We start from the raw sequence: 24,939 nt of genomic DNA, 5'->3' as shown, positions 1-24,939 counted from the left end.
CAGCTAGAAACAGACAGTTAGAAATGGACTTAGTTTTGGCTAGGATGTGTCTCAATTTTTGTATTATAAATTTAATGTTACACTATATATTAATAGCTTTGTTGTTAATGTAGCACCGATTTTAATACATTTATAAGAAGTTTCTGAACTGAAACTATTTTTCATAGGTCTTTCAAAAAAAAACGACATTATGAGTTTTGAGTTTTTCTATTAAAAGAAAAAAAAAGTATGTTATATTTGGGAACAGACACTAAAAAAGCACAGTGGATCGAAAGTCAAGTATTAGAAACCTGACGTGTTTTTAGTGACATGACATCCGACTTCCTTTTTTAGATTTGGATTTCGTGGCACTCTGCATTGCATAGAAAACAAAAAGAGAAATCCCCAAAATTCAGAACAGTTCGACCCGCTCTCTATCGCTCTTTATTCTGTCTCTTTTTTTTCTCTTTCTGTTTTTATTTTATTTTTATTTATTTGTTGTTGTTATTATTATTATTATTATTATTATTATTATTATTATTATTATTATTATTATTATTATTATTATTTTAGTTTGCATTAAAAAAATACAAGAACAATGCTTTTAGTCAGAATTACAACTGTGGAGGTTGGTGGTTATAGCACAGTCCAAAGTTGAGAATACAGCGTTGCTGCCATGCATATAAAACATAGTAACTTGATCTATATTTGACAAAATTTTTGATTTGTAATTTTTCCATATTTAAACAAGAAACTTTACAGCAGTTATCAAATTCAAGTCTCTTTAATAAGGTCCAATACCCATATCTCTTTGGAGAAAGACAGCCGAATTCCCTATATATTGTTATTAAACATTGGTCGGTTTTGTAATCCGCATACTTGTAATTGGATGCAGGATTATGTCCACACATGACCATTTAAAGCCATCCTTGTAATCCCTTTTCTCTTCTCAGACACCTACACCTGGGTTGGTAAGGAGTACAGAGGGATTAAACACTTTGCTGGGGGACAATACAAGGACTTAACAGGTACAAATATTTCCTTTAATTTGCTATTGTCATTTACACTTATGAGGTATACTTATGATTAACAATGCTGGTATTGATGTCATAACTTTAATATTTATTTATTTTTTATTTTAAGTAACATTAGTAGTAAGATATAACTGCACCAAAGTGAGTAGATGCTGGTACAAAGCGAATTAACTGTTTTCTTTTAAAGTAGTGAGATTTATTCATTCACTCCAGTAGAGATATTAAAAAAACTACTTTTATTGTATTTACTGCATGCTATATTACTACACCCTTTAAAATTAGGTGGTTATTTCCAACTTGTCTAATTTTTTGTATTTTCAGGTAATATTGTCCAACCTTAACAACAAATTATCCAGTAAATAAAATTAGATACTTTATAAACAAAGAACAAAAACCTTAAAATAAAAAATAGCTGAATCAAAGACAACTGACATTAAAAACTAACATTTTTCTGATCATTCTTCTTTTTGTAAATATGCTACTCTTACTGAAACTTCTACTGTTGATATGTTGAACAACCCTAACCCCTTTTTGCCAACAGTATTTAATCTCCTCCTGTAATATTTTACAAGGTTAAAGCATACAGAGGGAATGGACGACCATTGTACTTAGAGCAATCTTTCTTATTTATCATGTATTTAATGTTTATTACATTTCTTCTTTAACATGTTTATCCTTTGTTCCATGTCAAACCCACCTGGAGTGCTTGTCACCAAAAAGCTACATCTTAATGCCATCCCACCCAAACACACTATTCCAGTTAAAGTTGTTTGTATTTGGCAGATTACATATGTTTATGTGTTTTGGTGATACAGGCAAGACTTTTCTTCCCATGCCTTCTCAGCCAGTTGATAGAAAGATTGTCTTTAATGACTGTTATGGCTGCTTGGCCACTCTTTGTAACTTAACAGTGAGCTTTGGAGAGTGTTTTACTTCCATTACCATTCTTCATGTGTGGTGGGAAGATGAAATAGTTAAATGTCTGACTACAGACATGGGTTAAATAAGCTGAGTGGCAGTTGTGTTGTGCATATTGACTGGTTTATGAGGATCAACAAAGTTCTAGTACTCTACATCAATACTATATTTTCTTGTATTTCCTATTTTGAAGAATATCTAAGAGAAATCAACTTCTCTTCCCCTTTTATAACCCAGGAATCCATAAACTGCTAATCTCAAGGTCTGATTTTTTTCTAAATTTAATTTGGGATTTAGCTATTGCAATAAAAGATTATTTTTTTTTAGCTTCTATAGCTTCTTGCCAATACATGCAGGCACACATGTAGTCATTAATACGTGTGTTGAAATGTTTTTTTTTTCTTCTTCTGTTGTATTTCACAGCAGCAGCCATGGTGGATGCAGCTGCAGCAGAGCAGTTCCTGGATGCCAACCCAGCATTCGCAAAACAGTACTATGACATGAATCTGAAGCCCCAAATAATCTCAGATCTGCTGGACAGCAACCGGCAGCCTGTGTTGGACATCAAAACCTACCATGATCTGACCATGGTGGATGAGAGTGAGATTCTTTTTGACCTGGTACGAGACATACAGGACAACTTGCAGACTGAGCGTTCGATCTTCAAGCTCATGAAGCACCTCAGCTTCATGATGAGGGCGGACCGTATGAGCCTCTTCCTGTACCGGCAGAGGAACGGCGTGGCTGAGCTCGCCACAAGGTCATTGAAGCTTTTATTAACGACCATTAATGGCTCTTTTTGAACAACACTTTTTTAGTATGTATACTCTGCTCCATTTTGTAGCAGCTATGTAGATGCTAGCTGGATCTGTGAAGCTTGAGAACCTGCAAACCATATTTAGCAAAAGTATAAAACTCAGTAAAAAAGGTTTTTAAAGTAAAGTTTAGTTTCCTGATCAGTTTTATTTTAAGTTTTCCACACCTAAGTTTAAGGTTGTAGATTATTGTATGTCCAGATGTACTCAGCTTTTTTAACTTGCATTCAGCACAGCAACACATATGCTAGTGCTAATGTGGAGGGTTTAATCAATTGCAGTGCTTCAGGGCCCACATTTAAAGCAAGGCCTTAATTGCTTGTCTTTAATTTAGTGAATTTCATCAATTTCTGACACTAAGTTTCCCTTTGCTTATTATGAAGGTAAGGCAAGTTAATTTGTACATCATCATTCATAAACAAGGTAGTGTTTATTTACAGAAAAGTAAGCAAGCAAAACATATATTAGGAAATTAAATGCAACAAAAGGCATATAGAATCATCACTCAACTGCGTCATTTATTACATATTTCCTAATGTTTTCTCTGTGCCTTTTAGATTATTCAACGTCCATACAAATGCAATATATGATGAATGCCTGGTGCAACCTGAAAGTGAAATTGTATACCCGCTAGATATGGGCATAGTGGGTCATGTGGCCACGAGCAAGAAGATGGTGAACATTCCAGACGTGACACAGGTAGGCCAATTTGACTTTGGTTCATTGATTTTCTGATGGTCACTTTCAAATCCATACTTTGTCAAAGATAAACTATACAACTCTGGTACAGTATGATAAAAAAATAATCTAATAATGCTTCAATATCTTTGGTATGATTGATAAAACAGTTTAATTGTAATGTTCATGTTGAATATTTATTTCTGTTTGACCACCAGAGGGCGCCAAGATCCCACCGTTCCGCCGACTTAACTTTCATTTAACCAAAGCCAGCTCAATCTCATTACTGTGAATACCTTTGACATTTAAAATATCCACAAAGCTTTTTTTTTCTTATGTACCCATCATGCTCCCACAGATCCTCATCACATCCACCCACTACACCCACACCTGCCCAAAGTGTTTTTGTGACATTTACTAGTAATAATGAAGCAAAACTTAACTGATGCGTTACAAGCACTTCTCTGTATCTTGTCCTTTCATATGAGTTTAGAGAGCTCAGCTGCTGATGTATGAAGACAACAGACCAGGGATAATTGTTGCCTTTTTGATTTTTTTTTTTTTCATCTGGCACTTCATGCTGCCAGGCCTGCCTGTTGTGCCTTTCCTTGTGAGCCATGACAGAACAAACCTCATTCTGGTCGAAACCTCAGACCGTGAAGTAACAGCCTCACATCAGCAGATAAAAGAAAACTGTAACGATCAAAGGCTCAATTTTTCCAGTGGCAACAGAGGAGCAGCTAATGTTTCTATTTAATTGATTGGCTTTATGTTGCTAATGCATGAAGGATGGCTTTTTAGTAACAGACTGGATGTCACTGTCTCTGCATGCTATTTCCATCCCAATCCAATCTAGCAGAGGCCTGTGCTGCACCGTAGGTGGGGATTATGCAGTGAGTGACTAAGCGCTGTCCTAAATTTCCCATCATCATTTGTCTTTCCCTCGTACAACTGAATTTAACAATCCCATCATTTACAGGATGGATTTAATTCATAATTTAAGGTGTGGTTACTCAATAACTGTCTGTGTGTTTGTGCCTTTGAGGAAGTAAGACAGAGAACCTGAACATGGAGCAAGTTAATCTGTCCAGAATTAGAGCGATCCCAGATTATTCCCATAGGCCACACAAGCCCTCAGCCACTTTCCCCGACTCAGCACAATAACACTGCTCTGGGCTGCTCTGCTCTTGTTCTCATCATTGTCTTTTGCTGTGGAAATAACTTGAATTTGTGATATTTTTACAGAATTTAAAAAGGTTAACTTGTAAAGATTAAGTGAAGAAATGTGACTCTTGACTTTAAATTTAAAAAGATGCTGCATAGCTTCTGTCTATCTTTGATTTTCCACCAACACAGTCTCAAAATGTAATTCAATTCAGAAAATGTTTTAATGTGAATCATCTGGGCAAAGCTGAAAAACTGCCTGCCAGAAATGTGTTTTGTGGTAAACTCGAAGAAGTTAAAATCTTTCCTCTACAAAGCTGATTCAAGATCATCCTAGACTTCCTTCTAATAATTTATCTCTTTGTTTTCCACTAGACCACTCTGGCTACTCTACAGTAAAAAAAATCTAGTTTTAAATTGATTTTCAATGTAACTAAGTTGTCAAAACATACTTCCATAAAGAGCTATGCAAACACCAATTGTTTTGGCCATTTCACTCAGCTTTTTAAAAGCATTATACATTGACTAAAAGGTTCTATTTGTCCGTAATACTTTAGCTCTACAGATTAGAATGCATAAATAACCTTTTTATTATCCTATTTGGTGACTGTAGCTATAGAGGAGGAAGCGTAGGAGGAGTGAAGCCCAGAGTGAATTGAGTTTGTAGCATTTATAGGAGGCAGCATAATGTTCCACAACACTATGCTGCCACCATTATAGCTTAAATGACCTAAGACTGAAGGAGTAAAATATCTCTTGTGTGCGTCTCCTCCTAGAGTCCACATTTCAGTAATTTTGTTGATGAACTGACTGAGTATGAGACCAAAAATGTCCTCGCCATCCCCATTATGAATGGTAAAGATATGGTGGCGGTCATGATGGCGGTCAATAAATTGGACGGACCGTGCTTCACTGCCAAGGATGAGGAGGTAAACTGTCTTCATCTCTGCACAAATAGCCAGTTAAACAAATGTTCTGAAGCAAAAAGTAGAACTGCTGTCATGTAGTTAGAAAATGTGTGCTTTTCAAGGTTTTCTTTGATTTTTTCAAAAGCATTTTCTCCCATCTTTATTTTTAAAATGTTAAGAGTGCAGGCATTAGTGGTTGACTGGACACCAGTGACACTGAACGCAAAATAAAACTATGACATGATCTGCTCCACCTGTTCTTATTTCTCCCAGACTCTAAACAAATATCTTAACTTTGCTAACCTGGTGCTGAGAGTTTACCACCTGAGCTACCTGCACAACTGCGAGACGAGGAGGGGTCAGGTAAGAATCATAAAGAAGATTTCGATACGTTTGATATGCTTAAATAATAGATTGAACAAGCTGACTACAAAACTAAACAAAGTCTAGTTGCCATCTTTTCACATATACGCACATATAGAGATAAACTTTTGTCATATATATTGAAATTATTATTAGTCAGTATATGGAAAAACAGCAGATGAGCTGGTAAAAATGCATCTCTTCTTTTGTTTCATTATTCAGGTACTGCTGTGGTCAGCCAGCAAGGTATTTGAGGAGCTGACAGACATAGAGAGGCAGTTCCACAAGGCCTTGTACACAGTGAGAGCTTTCCTGAACTGTGACCGCTACTCTGTTGGTCTGCTGGACATGACTAAGACTAAGGTAGGTTTTCACTAATACAAACTCAAAACTTTCCAATCTGTTGTTTATAAGTCATATGTGCCAATTACAGTGGTATAAATTCTTCAGATATAAAAAAATATATATCTTTTCTTTAATTAAAACCTTCAAATTAAGAAAATAAGGGGCTTAATTTAGTCAGAAATGGTAGGTAAAAGACAAGTTTCCCTGGATAAACTGGACTTTCAGGGAGATTCAAGCTTTTTATCTTCAAAAAGTCCCCAATCAACTGTTTTATAAACTTTTTTTTCTCTCAACCTTTCTCTAATCCTCCAGGATTATTAGATCAAAAATGTTACATTTCAGGCTTGCATAGTAGATGGGCCAAACGAAATCCTCCCCATCACATGCATGTCAAACGTGCCCAGTCAGGACTTTTTTAGCACAATAAGTATGTAATGCTTTCAGTACAGCAGTTTGTAAAAAGTTAAGCAAAGGTCAAATTCTGTTAGTTTGGCAGGGAAACTGTTTAATATTAATGTTAAGTTTTCCCAGTTGTAAAGACAGCTACATTAACTATATTAAAGTTGGAACAAAGAAGTCAAGTCATTCGAACTTATGTATCAAAGCTTACTTATGTGAAGCAATATACAGTATTTTTGGATTGATATGCTGGGATATACCAACATGTTGTTGCTTTTATATAATACTAATCCTTTCTGTTCCATTCCTATATTTATTTTAACTTTCGGGAGGTGATTTTTTTCCTATCTAATCTACAACTCTAAATCTGCTTAAACGTTCAGTGGACTTCATTGTGTATTTCTGATAACCAACACATTATGTTACTTGTTTGCACTGCCTCTCACTTATTACAAGCTGCTGCCAGTTTATTCCAAACACCTGCTTAATGTGAACAAACACACTTCTGACTGCACAGATGGTTCAGTCCTGAAACTTCATCACTGAACCAGAATAAATAAGAACAGAAACATCTTTAAGTGCTTTAAACAGAATTATTTCTTTACATCCTTGTAAAGCAATGCAGGTTTGTGTACACAAAGGTTTAAGTGCATCCAAATAATAAGAACTAACCCAGAGGATCATCTGTTTTTGCTCATGTTTAAATCCCTTTTTTTCATTGTGTGTCTGCCTACAGGAGTTCTTTGACTTGTGGCCGGTACTGATGGGAGAAGTTCCACCATACGATGGACCCAAAACTCCCGATGGCAGGGTAAGTATGAAAGATAGCAACTACAAATACTTTTCCTTTCCCTTTTAATCTGAATGCCACACCTTCTCTTGAGAAAACCTTTCAACATCTACCGAGCCAGTTCCATATTTTACATCTTTTATCATTTTAAGGTTTCAGAAAGAAGGTGACAGATTTTCCAGAGGTCTGTGAAGCATCCATGGCCTGAAAACTGTTTGGATTTTGCTAAATCTCCTAGGGCTCTTAACTCTACAGCATCAGTCTTGGTAGAGCTCACCTTTACACTGTTGCTTAATCATTCAGTTATTATTGCACATATCAGCAACAGACTTGATCCTGCACCTTAAAGGGTGATATATAGAATATGTATTGCTGTTCCTGTTCATTTTTTGCTAAGTATCACTAATACAGCTTTTTTATGCCAGGAACATTTGGAAAATATTGAATTTGTTCTGTATGTAGCATTTAATCATCTATTAAACTATACTAATTTACATTAAACAAACCACTCTTTCATCATTGATTTCAATATATTTTTCAAATTAAAATTAATTTAGCATCACTACAAATTTAGCTACAACAGCAGCTCTGTTGGCTGAGGGGGAGGGGGGAGAAGGGAGATTGTGGTTCTGGCTTTATAAAGTACAGATGGCCCTCACTTTAGATTCCAAATGGGGAGACAATAAAAATAAAAATGTTTACTTTAACTGAGTCTAACAAGTTAATAAGGCCTAAGGAGCCATTCGATGTCCTGGTCCCGTTCGTCTATGTGTAAACCTCACAAAACAGCTGCCAGTAGTTTCTGGGAGGAGTCATCTTGGCAAATTGATCAGCCAATCAGAGTGGGACTTCTGTCAACATTGAAAGTTTAACACATTAAGAAATGAGAGATGTATCTGTTGTATCTGTGATACTTTGAAAGAACTTTGCAGTTCTTGCAGGTGAATGGTTTGATCTATGTGTTCACACTCACTACATGTAATAAAGTGTCTTGGTAAATTCTTTGTTTCTTCCTCAGGAAATTATCTTCTACAAAGTGATCGACTATATCCTCCATGGGAAAGAAGACATTAAAGTCATTCCGTAAGTCATGACACTGATTTAGGTTTGAGATGCAGCAAATAGTCAGCAAAGAGTGAAGAGTTTGGAAAGATGAAAGAAATGCAATATAGGCTGTGATCCTACACCTATCTGACAGCATGTGGTCTAAACTGAAATAAAATAAGGTCATTTCTATTTAAATTTGAAATGCCTAATCAAGGGACATGTTTTTTTTTTTTTATTAAATAAGGACACTAAACTTGTTGATCCGAATTTTTCAAAAACCAGATACTGAAAGCTGTTTGTTCAGGCATGAGGCCTGTCTATAGACACAATTATTTCTGAGGCATTTAGAAGAAACAACAGACAATATTATGGGTCTTACAATAAAAAATGACCACTGTGAACTAACCATAACGTTTAAAACTGTTTTTTTCCTCTATATATCTTTTATTTTTCATATTTTTCATCCCCAGGAATCCTCCAGATGACCACTGGGCTCTTGTCAGTGGTTTACCTACTTATGTTGCAGAAACTGGGCTGGTGAGTGACTCAGACTCTTATTAAGGTTTTGACTTTCAAGTCTTATTTAAGGTTAATTTGAGATTTATTTCAAACATGATAAAACATACTTATAATAAGAAAGACACATCCCTGTTTACCTCTATTTCAAAAAGTGAAAAGCATATTTTTTTGTTGATTTTGTTATTAATGATAAAGAATTTATTTTTAATATTTTATTGACTAACAAGCGTCCATGCTTTGATCCAATTTCTGTCCAAAGAGGGAGATATTTACTGTCTACTCTAGTAGAGTACATTTGTGTCTACTGCCAAGAAAGTAAACTAGAATTAATTTTGAAAACTAAACAATTGGTCAAAGAAGTGCCTCATAAAGAAATTAGAATTGTCTCACAAAAGAATGTATGGCTACAAATTATCAAAACATTCCTCATTATCATTTGATTTAACTAAGATTTTACTTCTGCTGAACAGAAGTCTTTGTTAAATTGTGTCCTCTAAAAAGATGTTTAAAGAGAACCTGAAACCGCTCCAGAGGACGCTGCTGGAGGTTTGATGAACAGGACACCATTAGGCATTATTACACAGCTGTCAGTGTAAACACCGCTGTAGAAATGAAAAGTGTGACGCATCGTACCGCTCTGATGTAGAATTGTAATTTCTGTGGCCATTGTAATTAATCACTGAGAGCTTTTCCTAAAGTGCTGAACCTGACTTACTCGTCTGTTCTCCCCTCGCCATCTGTCTTCCTTACATCCTCTCATTTTCTTTGGTGCTTTTCATTTTTCGAGTCTCCATCATCTTCCCTCTTTGCTATCAGTCCTGTTGCTATTATGTGAAAAGTGAAAACTTTACGTCTCTATAAAGCCTCATATTCATAAATTGGGGATAAAACGACAAGCCAAAGTGACACTGATGGTTTTTGTTCTGACACTGGGATGTGAATAAATTAGAAGTGGAGCGATAAAACTTTGTCAGCTGCTAGAAATTATATATGAACCTGTTTCTGTCTGAAAAGGTGAAGCTGGAGGATTTATCATGGGAGAACATGCTGATGTCTTCTCTTCTGTAGCATAGCAACCAATTTTTTTCAATGTCTATTTTGTTTCAGCCACATTTACAGTAGATATTAGCAGATTTGTTTTAGATTGAAGCCTTGAACATACATTGAACCTCTCCTCTTGCCTTTTTTGTTGCTTTTGTCCAGATTTGCAACATCATGAATGCTGCTGAGGATGAGTTTTTTAATTTCCAGGTAAGAAAACATTTTTCAATGTTTGTTCCTGAGGTTTGAATCACTTAATGTTCAATTATAATCTACAATGGAGTTTAGACCCTTACATACCCATGTCATCCACACAAACATCTTGTGAAGTTTGAACTTTTAAGGACTTATTTGAATACTTCTTTTATGGAGTACATTGAATTTACCCCAGAAAATATCAGCGCAATTTAAAAACAAGCAATATGAATTTATTATGAATTTTGTAAAATATACACTGTCAAGTTTATACATACATTGCTAAATATATGCATACATTTGTACTAACATATGTCTGCTATCAAGTTGAGAAAGCACATGTTTTTGTACAGAAATATCTGCCTTAATTCTGGATGTTTGATCTTCTTGTCAGAAATGTTAGCTGGTCGGTTTCCTTCTTTGAAGCATAACCCACAGATTTTAAATAGAGTTGAAGCTGTACAGTGTTCTCATGCCTGAAGGTCTCTCCAGTATTTGAGAATTGTATTGTTTGATTAATAAGAATACCTTTTAATATTAATTCATTGTGTCACATTTCTAGTATATGCTCAAAATTTCAGCACATACGCAAGTATATGAAAAGTGTACATAACAAACATTAAAATCATTTCCATATTATTGTGAAAATGTCTTAGCTGTACAGTATATTCATATTTTTTTTATTTAAGAAGGATTTATATGGCTGTGATAATATTACGTATTAAAAATTCAAAGCCTCCCTTTAAACAATGTTTCCTCTTAGGTAAGAATCCAGATGTAGCCTGTGTTCTAAAATAAGGTGCATTATTTTATGTCTGTGCGTGTGGCTGTATCTTTATCTGCAGACGGAGCCGCTGGACGAGTCTGGCTGGACCATTAAGAACGTCCTGTCCATGCCAATTGTCAACAAGAAAGAAGAGATAGTGGGCGTGGCCACGTTCTATAACAGGAAGGATGGGAAACCCTTTGATGAAATGGATGAAACGCTGATGGAGGTAAAGGTTCTGCGTGTGTGTGTGGCTGCACTGAGTCACTGGTTTATAAATACACTACAGGCCATTCAGACGCTCTGCATTATTTATCACTGAGCCTGAGGGCTTTCCACCGACGGTTTACTGTTTGTGTAACTCACAAACTTAAGTCATGGCAGTTTGATCTTCAGCAGTCGTTTCTCATGAAATGAAGCTTTTAATTCTTAAGTCATCTTTAGCTTATTGTCTGACTAAGAACATTTTACTATATGGGTGAAGTCAAATTTAGGAAACTCTTTATTTCTATCTTTAATGAAGATCCTGAAGCTGTAGTTGCAGGGAAAAAGAGACTTTCTGCATATTCCATCAGGAAATGATGCTCCACTCCTCCATAACATTAGTTTAATTTTATTGTTTTGCTGTGAAATCTACTCAATAGGGTTAGGGCCTGCACTTTGACTAGGACGTTGGAATATTTTCATTCTTTGCTTTCTCAGCCCTTCTCTTAAAGAATTTTTGTTCAGTTTGGGTTAAATGTCATGTTGATAACCCACTTTGGACACAAGCTTCAGAAGTCAGAAAGATGATCTTATGGTTGACTTAACATTCTAAATCCCCAGTATTCGTGGAAGTTAGGGACCACAACTACCCAAGAATAGCTGAAGTGCACAAATACTTAAGATCTCCTCTAAAAACACATGCAAATACCTATTTAAATTGTTCAAACACTAAATATACCTTAGCATGGATGCATATGCACAGTGGAAAACATTATGGCACTTGCACAGAAATTAATATTTACAGTGGTCCTTATCTCTTCTCTTGAGGGTGCAGCCAATAAAACTCAAAGACAATTAATGGTCCTCTTGGCACCTTGGTGATTGGCTGATTTGCAAATAGAGTGTCAAGTAGCATTGCATTAGTTTATCAAGCTGCATTCTGTTTTGAATTTAGATAATCTAATTCAATTCAAACTGGCTTCTCAAACCTAGATTGAACTGCTGTCAAATCTTGTTTATCGACTTGAATTTTTTAAGTAATGGCTTATTGATTATTTTATAATTTATTTACTCATTTTTGTAAGGTAACCTTGGATCTTAGAAAGACACACTCATATAAAATGCATTATTGTTATCATTATTAGAGCAACAAACCACAAAGCAAGTGTTCCTCTTTGGAAACGACAGGAATTTGCTTCTTCTTCCCCAGTTTTGTTGAAATTGTTCCAAATTCTATTACTGTACATCAGACTTAGAAAATTAAAATTCAAACATATTTCCAAAATATTTTTTAAAGGGCAAGTTCTAACTTGACTGTTTATAAGACCTGTAATACAGCAATAAACAACAAAATGGTCAAAATGACAAGTAAATGAACAATGTATATTAATTAAGCAGCGGCTTTCAGTTGCACAAATGTTGCTAAATGTAAATTTTTCCACCAAAATTTTGGAACACCAATTCTATCATGTGTAGAAAGTGAGAAGTGCATGCTGTTTCTTACTACCCAACTCTCTGTCACACTTGTGTCCAGTCTCTGACCCAGTTCCTGGGCTGGTCTGTGCTGAACACTGACACATACGACAAGATGAACAAGCTGGAGAACAGGAAGGACATCTTCCAGGACATGGTGCTGTACCATGTCAAGTGTCGCAAGGACGAAATCCAGAACATACTGGTTAGTAAATAAATTAAAGGAAAGAGGCCTGGTGTTCATTGTCAAATCGAGTAGAGGGGGGATGTTAACAGAGGGCACATTTAAAATAGATCATTTTATTAAAAATGTTTAAATTCTACTAGAATCCAACACTTTTCCATGCTTCGTGTCCCTTAAGAGTAACAACTGTGAAACTGATGGATGAGAAAGAAATTAGTTTTAGGACAAAAAAGGTGTGATTTCTTGCTAAACACAAGATAAATGATTTTGTAGATCGATGATTTTTCCATTTAAAAATACCACTATTGTGATTTCAATTATTTCTATTATTGTATTAAAGCAATGCTATGAAATCATAAAAAAATCAGTTTCACAAGACTGTTGTGACACTAAGAATTTCAAAACTCTAAAAACTGAAACAGTATCAACCAAGTCAGTTTGGAAGCAGCTTTTTGATGTAGGTGATATAAAATGGAGGTAAGCATCATCTATAAGATGAAATAAGCTGTCAGATTTTCTATGAGGTGATTTGTCAGGGGGTAGAAAGAGCACAAAAGCTAAGGGAGATCACCTATTTTGACCTTAGATCAGGAGTGAGCTGATTGATGCTGTACAGTTTCATCCAAGGTGAGTGTTTATGATGTATGTTTCTGCAGGACACCAGAGCGAGATGGGGGAAAGAGCCAGATGAGTGTGAGGAGGAGGAACTTCAGGAGATTCTGGTAAGCACTGAGCATGTCATTAAAGGAAAAAAAAAACCCAACAATATGCAATATGTAGTATGAATATATAGCAAGGATTCATACCTTCCTGTCTAACTTGTAATTTCAGTTGCAGAGTGACAAGGCTTTTGCATCTTTTCTGGTGTTGTATCCAGAAATTTCAATGTGTGTTGCGTAGCCTTCTAATTTGTGTTTTACTGCGACAGACCAACAGGAAATGGCACATAACTGTGGATGGAATATGACACATTATTTTAAGCTTTTACTACACAAAATCTGAAAACTGGAGTTTTTGACTTCATCCTCTGAGTAAACGCTACAGCTACATTTTTCCTATTCTTCCTTCCAATATGGCTCAAGCTCAATCAGATTTTATTAAAAGAATATGCAATCATTACATTTCAACTCAATTGAGCCTACGATTCTCAGTTGAATTTAGGTATTAATTTTGACTTGCCCATTCTAAGACATGAATATGCTTTAGGGTAAAATATTACATTGTTGCTCTGGTTTTGCTAAATTTTCACCCCAGATCTAAGTTTTCTTTCAGGCCTGCCCTGTATTCAGCACCATCCATCTTCTGATCCATTCCCTGACCATCTTGAAGAAAAGTGTTCCCTACAGCATCTTACTGCCACCACTATATTTCACTGTAGCATTTGTGTGTTTATTGCCTTCCTCCACATGCTTCCTGTTTCCCCTACATGGCTTGTAGCAAACTGTAGCTTTTTCTTTTAACAGTGGCTTTCCTTTTCAGTTCCTGAAAGCCAGATTCATGGAGTGCACTACGAATAATTATTCTGTCAATGGATTTATGCAACTTTTAGAGTTAACATGCATTTGTTTGCTTTCCCCTGATTTATGCTCTCCTGGATAAGGAAAGTGGAGAGACTTAATACAAATGCTCATTGCTTGTTTTCAGTTCTTTTTTAGATTGGAAAAACACAAATCTTTGTTCTTTCTCTTCAAAAATGTCTTACATGTGCTAGTCTGTCACATAATATCAAAATATATGATACAGAGGTTTGTAGATTAAACATTAAAAAAATCTTCAGATGTAAAATGTTCATATTTATGTTTTATTCCACAGTCTGAAGTTCTGCCAAACTCTAAGAAAGCTGAGATCTTTGAGTTTCACTTCTGTGACTTTGATCACAGTGAGCTGGATCTGGTGAAATGTGGCATTAAGATGTACTATGAGCTGAAAGTGGTGGACAAGTTTCACATTCCCAGAGAGGTCAGTGTTCTCTTCACTGTTACTGCTGCATGTCTTAATTATTTTTAGTGCTAAGATGGAGGAAATTCTTAATGGCACAGAATTTTTAACATCAGAAAGGCAACAGGACTCTGCAACACACTGACATTTTCTTTAAAAACAACAGTCTGTGTTCTGAAAGTTACAGCTGTAGAGTTAGACATGTTCTAGCACTATTTTTTTTTTTTGCTAATTTTACCCAACTGGATAATCCCAAGGCTCACAGGGCCAAAACTAGAATCTCTACAAAAGGGCTGAATGGAGGTTCAGCCCTTACTTTCAACGTATTTTCCTAAGTGTGTTGCAAGCAAATCTTAAATTTATTTTTAAGAATTACTTGAAAGTACAAAGACGTTACCAAACAAACTTTATGATAATATCAGCATCAATGTGCGTAATTTAAAAATGAATTTAAAAAATGCTAATATTTTCCCAGCTGTGCAGGCTTCATAAGAGCTATGATAATACATAAGTAATTCTAGCAACAATGCAAGCTTTATGCATCAAACATCAGTGTTTTAGAATATGAGCCCTACCTTATTTTAACTTTCTTTTTATCGCACAGGCTTTGGTGAGATTTATGTACTCTCTCAGTAAAGGCTACAGGAAGATCACCTACCACAACTGGAGACACGGATTCAACGTTGGACAGACCATGTTCACTTTGCTGATGGTCTCACACAGCTAATCTGACTCATTCCTCCACCTCCTTCCTTCTTCCTTCCTTCCCTGAGTGCTCATCAGTTCCTCACCTCATGCTCCCCTTCCTCCTCTCAGGCTTTACACCCACTCTTTCATTTAGTCTGCCCTTCATTTTGTCCCTGATTTAAGGTGATAAAGATCATTTCTTCTCTTCCCTGCTCTTTCTCAGTCTTTCCCCCTCTGTGATTCCCTGTAATGTGTGGTAAATAAGAGCATGAATGGGATAGTTTTTATGTGCATTTGGAAGACTAAGAAAAGAGAAAACGACAAAGGTAATGGACTATGTCTTCAAATGAGAAGTCTTGTCTGAATAGACAATTATTTATTGTCATTGTTCCAACAATCTGGACCTGTAAGGAAAACTCTTATTTGTTCGTGAGACTGAATCATGTGTAGTTCTTTGTATTGCTGACCCTGTTTTAACCCCGCATTTCTATTTCTGTCTGACTGTTGGGTTGTTTGTGCTCTCAGACAGGTGATCTGAAGCGTTACTACACAGACCTGGAGTGCATGGCAATGGTGACTGCTGGATTCTGTCACGATATCGACCACAGAGGAACCAACAACCTGTACCAGATGAAGTAAGAGCTGCAGGACTGAGGGGGAAACGGCACAGAAGCATGATGGGATTAATCTGCAACTATAGTTTCATAAGCTAAAAGAGGACTGACATCAGAACATTTACTTTGACTTTCATCATGTGCAATGCCAGTCAAATGTTTAAATAAAGTGAAAGTGAAAGGAAAAAAAGGGGAGTAAATAACAATTTAAAAAAATAATAATGTAAAATCAATAATTAGGTGGTGGGTGAGACATGGATACACTTTGGTGTTCCATGAAGACAATGATCTAAAATAAATACTTAAAATATTTTTGAGCAGATTAAGCTGGTGACTGCAAACATATGATTTCAACATGTGGAAAATTTATGGATTGTCCAGGAAGCCCGAGATGCTCAATACATGCTTAAAAGTTGTTATTTCCAACAGGTACTTTTGATTTAACAATCAAACCTTATCTTTACTCATACTGTGAGTTATTGAAAATATGTATTGGAGCACATAATTTTCACCCTGTGAGGATGAGAGAAACTCCATTATAAATTCAAACCTTTGCACTCAATTCTTTTTTTTTCTTTGTCATTAATTGAGTTGGATGCTGTTCAGTCATTATGTAACAGAAAACAATTGGTTCAAATGAAACCAGGACTGAATGAAAAATTGAAAGGAGTGTTTTCAACTCACAACCCAGGCTTGTGCGAAATAAATTTTAATAAAAAATTGTTTCATTAAATACCAAGAATGGAGTATAATAAATAGTTTTGATTTTTTGTTGTTGCTGTAATGACCCACATTCTTCATGAGCAAACACTACATCCAATAAAACTTTATTGACATCAGATTGTTGAGTTCCTGTGAGCCAGTTTGATTGAGTCAGACATACAGCTGTCACTCCTTCTGTCCTTCATTAGGATGACCTGATCTTGGTTCTTCAGGTAAAGGTAATGACACACAGAGGACATCGGTTATCTGTTATTGACTAGATACGCCTCCAGCTGCTGCGCTCCACCTGCTGATGGATGAGCTAATGAGTATTACCATTAGCTGTGAACACATGAGGCCAGGCCCTCCCTGAGCTTTAACATGCATGATTTATCACAGTATAACCTCCCTTCATGCTGTTTGTGTGCGTGTATCCAGGTCGGGTAATCCTCTGGCCAAACTTCACGGCTCCTCCATCCTGGAGAGACACCATCTGGAGTTTGGCAAGACTTTGTTGAGAGATGAGGTACGTTGGCCCGTTATCTTGCACACCTGATAGGTCACCTGTAAGTAATGCAGTTTTGAAGGTAAAAGTAAGAAATTTAACCCAAACGATTATTATGCATCTTTTTTTTTGCTTTCATTTTTTGCTTCCCACAAAAGGAGTGGTTGATTTACAACTTCTCATTTTGTTCCTGAAAAATAAACTCATGTAATATCCTCAACCAGGCTTCTTATACCCCAACCACTCGACATATTCTCCTTCTCCTCGCCTGAGTGACATGTTGGTACCATCAACGTTTTCTCTTTTGTTCCAGGCTTTAAACATTTATCAGAATCTGAACCGCCGCCAGCATGACATCGTCATCCACCTCATGGACATCGCAATTATTGCCACAGACCTTGCTCTTTATTTCAAGTCAGTACAAAAATATAATTTTGGTAACACTTTATTTGAAGGGGGTTGAATAAGACTGACATGAAACTGTCATAAACATGACATGAACATGAATAAGCCTTCATGAATATTTATGACTGTTGTCATAAAGCGTCATTCTGTAAATTATGACACTTTTAATACAAAGTTGACATTATTCAAAATGTCTTTGTTATGACAACTTGACATTAACCAAAAAATCATTACTGATATAAATTTGTTATAAAAGTATTACTGATTGCACTTTAAAAATCAGGTATCTTTATGTTATTAAAGGTAAAGTTTAAACAGTAATGAACTGTTTAAACTTGTGAAAGTGTCATAATTTACTGAATGACGCTTTATGACAACAGTCATAAATATTCATGAAGGCTTATTGATGTTCATGACAGGTGTTATGTCATGTTTATGACGGTGTCATGACAGTCTTATTCAACCCCCTTCAAATAAAGTGTTACCATAATTTCTAAGTTGCATTTACTAGCACAGACCACAGCCCAATAATATGGGTCAATTGCAGTAATCGGAATTAATGCAGAGAAATTAGGCATATGCATGGATCAGTTATTTAAGCTTCATATGGAAAGTCTCATGATTTTAGAGCAGGAGATTATTTGTATTGCAGCAGCTAATACAACTACCTTGGAACCCTTTGATAAAACCTTAGAAAAAGCTAACAAGACAATTGGAATGGTCTGATTAAATTGATAATCATAGAATATTAAGGGAGGGCAAAGAAATGGATCAATCTAATATTTCAATTTAATATCACCTAAGTGAAACTGAGTTTAGGTTTAGGTTTTATGGTACATTTGTTGAGAATTAGTAAGCAAACAGAAACTAAACAAACTTGGATGAATGCATGTGAAAAAGTTTTTTAGTAGGGATTGTCATCAGAAGAAGTCATGAAGATGTTTAGGAAAAAATATTGAGATGAAGGAGGTAGCAAAAAAATGAATGAGAGGGGTGATGAAGATGAAGGCTTTGCATAAACAGATAAGGGTAATCAGTATAAGAGGATTAATGGGATGAAAAGGAAATATGAAGAGCATTGGTGAGAATAAATGATTTAAAAACTGGTCATTAAAATAGATGAGAAGGACAAAGGGGTGAGAGGGAGTTATAAACAGGGCTGAGAAAGATAAATACATTGAAAAAAGCATCACGAAGAGGGATCAGTAGGATGAGGAGGCTGGAAAGAGGTTGTAAAGATGAATTAGGAGGATAAATGGTATGAAAAATATGCATTAAAAAGTAATAAGGATGAGTAGCGGGATGGAAGTAAGGTAAGGTAATTTTATTTATATAACACATTTTCAGCAACAAGGCAGTTCAAAGTGCTTAACATGAATTAAAAGGAAATACAAAAACAATATAATAAACCAAAAGCAAAGAGCAAAAGAAGAAAAATAATCTAATAATGTTGATAAAATAGATTCTTCTGTTCCGAGGTAGTTTTTTTTTACCTGAGCTGTCAGCTGTCAGAAATGAAATCTGTCTGTTGTGCTCCTCTGCAGAAAGAGAACGATGTTCCAGAAGATCGTTGACCAGTCAAAAACCTACGAGAACTGGAACGACTGGACCAAATACATGATGCTTGAGACTACGCGCAAAGAGATTGTCATGTAAGCAGAAATGTGCTAAAATTAATGTTCCACAGGGAAACAAAGACAGTTAGGTCTCAGTCCTGTGTTATGTTTGCAGGGCCATGATGATGACTGCCTGTGATCTTTCTGCAATTGCCAAACCTTGGGAGATCCAGAGCAAGGTAGATCCATGGATGATCTTCTTACAGGCAATTTTAGGATTGTAGGTATAAAGTAGCTCTCCAGTGTAGCTCACAACTATCTTTTAATGGTGATAAAACACACACTCAGGCACAAACTCTGCAAGAACCTAAGATAGAGTAGGGAACGAATGGTATTTTGTCAGCTCTACCATTTTTCTCAGCAGCGTTCGGCGGTGGTTCCTGATGGCCTCATGCATCAAAAAGCAACCTGCTGCTTTTCATTCTCCTCATCACCGCCTGCCAGTCTCAGCATCTTATTTTAGTGAAATATGTAATGTGCACATTGCCTTCAAGCCAGCAACTATCGCATATCAACATGAACAGCAAGCATATCTGGCCACTCGACAGGCAGTGCTTGATGGTCATTTTTTACCTTTATTTGGCTGTAACAGCCTCACAAAATGTGTTCATTTTCAGTAACACCTGCTTCATGTTATTCAGTGTAAACACAGACTGAAGTTTTATGGCAAATGCATCATCAATGCTGCATGTAAAAGGAAATTAGGTGGTCTTATAAAGCACAGAGATCGATAAATTACAGTTAAAAATAGATGCTTACACACACTGCATAACAAGTAATATTTTTCATCACTGTTTGACATTGAATCAGACTAAACATTTCCTGCTTTAACTCATTTAGGATTTCCAAAATTGTTTCTGTTTCATAAATGCTGCAATAATGAGAGAGATCTCTTATAATTGCTGCTGCTAATCAGATGGTTATATACTCTAGGATAACTATGTCTTTGCCAAATGTTACTCAAAAACAACAACAAAAAAATACAGATGGTAGACAGTCTTGTTCATAACATTACTTGGAGCCTGAGCTGCTGTGCTCTATGCAAGAAACGTTGCTGCTGCCGTTGTATTGGGTGATATTTTGTGCTTTTCATCCGGTTCTGGATAAAAAGTGCAGTGTCTCTGTACAAGCCTTGGAGCAATTGTTCCTTCAGAAACGGCTTGATGACTAACTCTTTCAAAATGGGTGTGCTGTGCTGAATACAGAATTTACATATTATTCAACAGATCTTGCTCTGCAGAGTTTTTTGGTTTGCGAGGGCAGATAATATGGGCTTTCATTTCATCAAAGACACAAAGCCAGAAAGCTGCCTCGTGATCTGCAAATACCCTTCTCATTGTGGGCCATTGTAAAAGCTTTAAAGAATGATTTGAACAACATGGAGGGGAAAGATCTATTATATCAGCATTGTATAAATGCTGGTCCATTTCCAGTTTTATATCTTTGCTGAGTACAAGAGCCCCTAAAATTCAAACATAAATCAAAGGAAATTGAGATTGTTAAGCTCCACTTTCTCAAACAAGAGTATTTTTTATGCTTTAAAACTTATATCCTTCCTTTGTGCTTGCATTGGAAACCAAAATATTGGCAAGGTGACTGAATGCACATCTCAACTCTTCCTCTAGGTGGCGCTGTCTGTGGCTGCAGAGTTCTGGGAGCAGGGAGATTTGGAGAGGACCGTCTTGGAACAGCAACCTATTGTAAGAGTTCAACAAAAAATAACCCAAGCTGGATTAACTTATGCTTCTGTACAACACAATATTTCTGCATATGCTGTGATATGGGATGGTTGATCTATGTTACCTTTATGTCAAATTTTCTGAAATTTCCTCAGCATTTACACTTTGACTCATTAGACCTGTTGCTGTCAGGATGATTCATCCTGCTAAAGATACTGAATCTTAATGGCTTTTCTGCTATCACAAAACTACAACCAAGGTTTTTTTAGCCAAGCAACAGTGACTTTAGTTGGATATATCAATAGATGATGTTATACATGACCTTTAAAATAATTTATGTGCAAGACTCTAAGTCTGTGAAGACTGTTTTTCTCTTCTGCTGAGAAAAAACAGTTCATACCAAGCTTAAAGGTCATTCTTGTAACACCACAGTTAGAACTGCATGTCACAAACCACATACAAGGAAAGGAATAAACTACGGACACACATTTACAGCCCAGTCATATTTTTGAGCTTCCTGGTAAAGAAGTGATCAAAGTCTTAAAATACTGAAAGAATATTTTCATACAAAAATCTAATCCAATGTGACTACTTAATAACAAAATTTAAGAAACAAGGCGGTAAGGAAACTTTGCACTTAAGTACTTTTTTTGTTGTATTTAGACCTGAAAATCTCAAACTATGAAGTATTTCTGTTATTTTTTTATAATTAGTTTTTCCAACTGACTTGTTTCTCTTCTTTTTAATACTTTTTAATGAGAGGAGTAGAATGACTGGAAGGGCTCATGGGTATAAAGCAGGATAAGGCCTTCTTTTAGCTCCCCATCTGAAGACAGAGAGAAAGAGAAGGACACGATGAGAACAGAGAACAAGCGACAGCAACACAGACCAAATGAACAGACAGATTAAATTCCCTGTGGTGGCAGTGTTGAGCAGAGAGAAGCCATTATGTGGAGCACTGATTCAGAAAGATCGGTCACCGTGGCCTTGACCCAGCCGACCGTACCTTCCCTGGCTCCCCGCAGCTTCCTCGGTTTTGTTCCCTCGTGTCCTTGAGACGCTCCGAGCGTGAGAAGCTCCATCCTACATGTTTTCACCTCCGAATTTAATAGCATCCATCAGGAGGGAAAACTTTTCATTTTGGTACAGTTTGCACTTTTCCAGCAGAGGATTCTGTGACTCACCGCTGCCTGACGGGACTTTGCAGAGGCTGGGGCACTCAAGCTGTTTTTCTTTCTTTTTTTTAAATGTGTGGGTGGTAACTTTTACAATTGTGTTCAGGTTGAGCTTGTCACAGAAATTCAAACTTGTATGTGCTGCTCAGGTACATGTTTTTTTTTTTCTTATTTGAGGGAAGATAAGTGGTCTGCTAGATCTACATTTGAATAAACATTGTAAATACTAAAAGGCTACATGATAAAACAGCTTATTTTTTCAGCTATTTCTTTCTCTCTGGTTTAAGCTGTGACGGACCAATATATTTTAACCATCCTTGCAGATTAACAAATTTACAGAAAGGATATTAGCAAAGACAATCTATCCATTCCCATTGTTCTACTAGAACCACCTCTTATTTACCAACCAATCTCCTTTTCTGTCACCCTCTATTGGCTTCACTTAAGCATATTATTAAATAGTTTACATTCTAAGGAGAGTTGCCATTAACTCTGGAGATAGAAACATAGAAATAATATGTTATTAACAGTGAAAAGGACCTTCAAATAGGAAGTAATAGGTTGTGAGTGGTGGTATTAAAAGCTAATGTTAGAGGCAGTTTCTGGATCACATTTCAAATGTTGCAGTTAATAAAATTTTCATCTGTTCAAGGTGCAAAGCATTTCTCATCCGTTGATCTCTGGAGATGCGTTCCCCACTGTAGCTCTGAACAGGCTGTTTTAGATAAACTTTCCTTTGAATGGGTTGAAGTTTGCAACAGACAGCTAATTATGCCAAAGATGATTCATCCATGCCCAACATTAAATCCAGACATTTAGTGTAAAAGTCCTGCAGTTATAAACCTTCCATTCCAAACTTTTGAAGCACAAATTGTCTATTCGGTGAAATATTTTGAACATTTTTTAGCCTTGGTCACAAAATTTCAGTTTTGCCCTGTCAAAATGCAAGACCCTCATCCTCTGTCTGCTATAGATAAGAGAGCAACAGCTTCAAAACTAAGAAAAGGTAAAATGATTACTGTGTAGAAAAAACCCCAAAATAGACTGTTGAAGCTTATCTTTAAATACAAAGTACCTCTCAAACCATGCCTCATTTAAATCCGGCAAACTAAAAAGATGAAGGCTTTTCTGGTAATTTTCTATAAAATATATCTCACAACCAAATAAGAATCAGATGTGCTAATGTATAGAAAAAACATTAGTTAGCTAGTTATTTCATAACTATGTACTAAAGCCAGAAACTGCATGAAAATATTTTACTTTATTTATTGAACATCACTGAATGACAAGAGTTTAGTCTTTGGTTCATTGATGTGTTACCTTCTTTCTCTCCTTCAGCCTATGATGGACCGAAATAAAGCGGACGACCTTCCAAAGCTGCAGTGTGGTTTCATCGACTTTGTTTGTGCATTTGTATACAAGGTCAATCCTCGTACCTTAGAAGTTCAAACAGAGAGTTTGATGTTCCTTGAGTGTTTTTGATTCCTTCCTACCTTACCCAGGAGTTCAGCCGTTTCCACGTGGAGATCACCCCCATGCTGGACCGTCTCATGAACAACAGGAAGGAGTGGAACGCCCTCAAGGAGCAGCACGAGGCCAAGCTGGCGGCCATCGAGGCCGCTAAGCAGGCCAAAGAGGAGGCAGCTCAGAGCGCTGCAGCAGCTAAGCAAGGTGGGAGAGAACCCCAAATGGGACCAAAATGCCAGGTGTAGCATGTTTAAGATAAAGTTCAGGATGCAAACTGTTTCAAAGGGCTGGAATCATGAAAGTAACTTCTCATCTGTCTTCTCTCTTTATTCTTTCTTCCTTCCTTTTTCCAGCAGCAAGTGCATCCCAGTCAAAGACTTGTATTCTAAGCTAGGAAGTCTGCTGTCACCCCAGCTCACTCACTGTATGTTTGTAGTGTATAGCTTGAGGTCTTTCTAAACTCACTTTGAAAACCAAGTTATCTTCCTGAAAAGTCATTTTAGCTTTCTAACTTACTTACATCTTAAATCAACTTTTTACTTTTTCTCTTCTGCTCTTTCTCTGCACTGCTTTTTTTCCCCTCTTGCCAGAATTTTGCTTTTTTCTGAAAATCATACACAAAAGAGAGAACATTGATGATGAAGCGAGTCTTTTCTATACTCCAATTTTTTGATGCAGCATTACCTTGCTGGCCTCTATGAATTGATTATAGATATGTGTGACATTAACCAAAACAGTGCAGGTTATTAGATGTTGTTTATTTATTAATTTTGCTCAAGATGCTTTAAAACAATAAGGCTACCATAGTTGAACTTGAATGTCATTTATTTTGTATTACTGACACATCTTGATACATTGACACATCTGCATGCTGTAAAATAAGTATTTTATGTTTTGCAGATAAAAAGTAATGGCTTGTATGAAGGGCATTTGTAATGTTTCTGTGCTATGTACATTAAATTCTCTTCTCTGATTCTATTAACTGGAGCATTTTTAATGATTATATAAACAATTCATCATATGAGATTCATCTGCTACACCTAAATGTTAAGTATATGTGCTGTAACGTAGAGCTGTTGTTGTTATCCACATGTCATATTAACCTGTTTACACACATATTCACTCAAACATGTAGCACATGAGCTGTAATATAACTGATTACCTCCAGGTAGACAGAAGAAACTGATCTGCACATAATAAACCTGGTGAGAAAATAAAAAAATAAAATAAAAAAAATCGTATGGAAGCACTTAATGCCAACTGGTGATTTTTTTTTCTTGTCTTGAATACTTTTTAACTTTGTAAAAAATATTATTTTCATGTTTTTAA

The 24,939-nt window shown here is 36.2% G+C and overlaps 1 protein-coding gene across 3 annotated transcripts; it reads left to right on the top strand.

Moving 5' to 3' along the window:
- The first annotated feature begins 129 nt into the window (after positions 1–129).
- Positions 130–24,859, top strand: pde6a (phosphodiesterase 6A, cGMP-specific, rod, alpha). Of its 3 annotated transcripts, none has more exons than XM_014997797.2 (24): positions 130–1,007; positions 2,358–2,691; positions 3,304–3,445; positions 5,365–5,517; positions 5,770–5,859; positions 6,082–6,222; positions 7,340–7,414; positions 8,412–8,476; positions 8,911–8,977; positions 10,163–10,210; positions 11,041–11,190; positions 12,700–12,843; positions 13,479–13,544; positions 14,635–14,781; positions 15,365–15,472; positions 15,973–16,082; positions 17,202–17,289; positions 17,582–17,682; positions 19,218–19,325; positions 19,405–19,468; positions 20,915–20,989; positions 23,482–23,565; positions 23,646–23,814; positions 23,964–24,859. In XM_014997797.2, the coding sequence occupies exons 2-24, from the start codon at positions 2,363–2,365 to the stop codon at positions 24,002–24,004; spliced, it is 2,565 nt and encodes an 854-aa protein (XP_014853283.1). In that variant the 5' UTR covers positions 130–1,007; positions 2,358–2,362; the 3' UTR covers positions 24,005–24,859. The 3 variants fall into 3 exon arrangements, with proteins under 3 accessions (XP_014853283.1, XP_014853285.1, XP_014853280.1); XM_014997799.2 differs by having other exon boundaries at positions 2,355–2,691; positions 23,967–24,859; XM_014997794.2 differs by having other exon boundaries at positions 2,355–2,691.
- The last annotated feature ends 80 nt before the right edge of the window (positions 24,860–24,939 follow it).

This window comes from Poecilia mexicana, unplaced genomic scaffold, assembly GCF_051168715.1.
Source record: "Poecilia mexicana isolate PSO_F unplaced genomic scaffold, ASM5116871v1 scaffold_10, whole genome shotgun sequence".
NCBI lineage: Eukaryota > Metazoa > Chordata > Actinopteri > Cyprinodontiformes > Poeciliidae > Poecilia > Poecilia mexicana.
Note: the sequence above shows the minus strand (reverse complement) of the source record. Positions and strands in the feature narration are given on the sequence as shown.

Coding starts and splice junctions, on each gene's coding strand:
- pde6a (XM_014997797.2), top strand. CDS start 2,363: ATGGTGGATGCAGCTGCAGCAGAGCAGTTCCTGGATGCCAACCCAGCA. Junction 10,211..11,040: donor ATGAGTTTTTTAATTTCCAG/GTAAGAAAACAT, acceptor CTTTATCTGCAG/ACGGAGCCGCTGGACGAGTC. Junction 23,815..23,963: donor CGCTGCAGCAGCTAAGCAAG/GTGGGAGAGAAC, acceptor TCCTTTTTCCAG/CAGCAAGTGCATCCCAGTCA.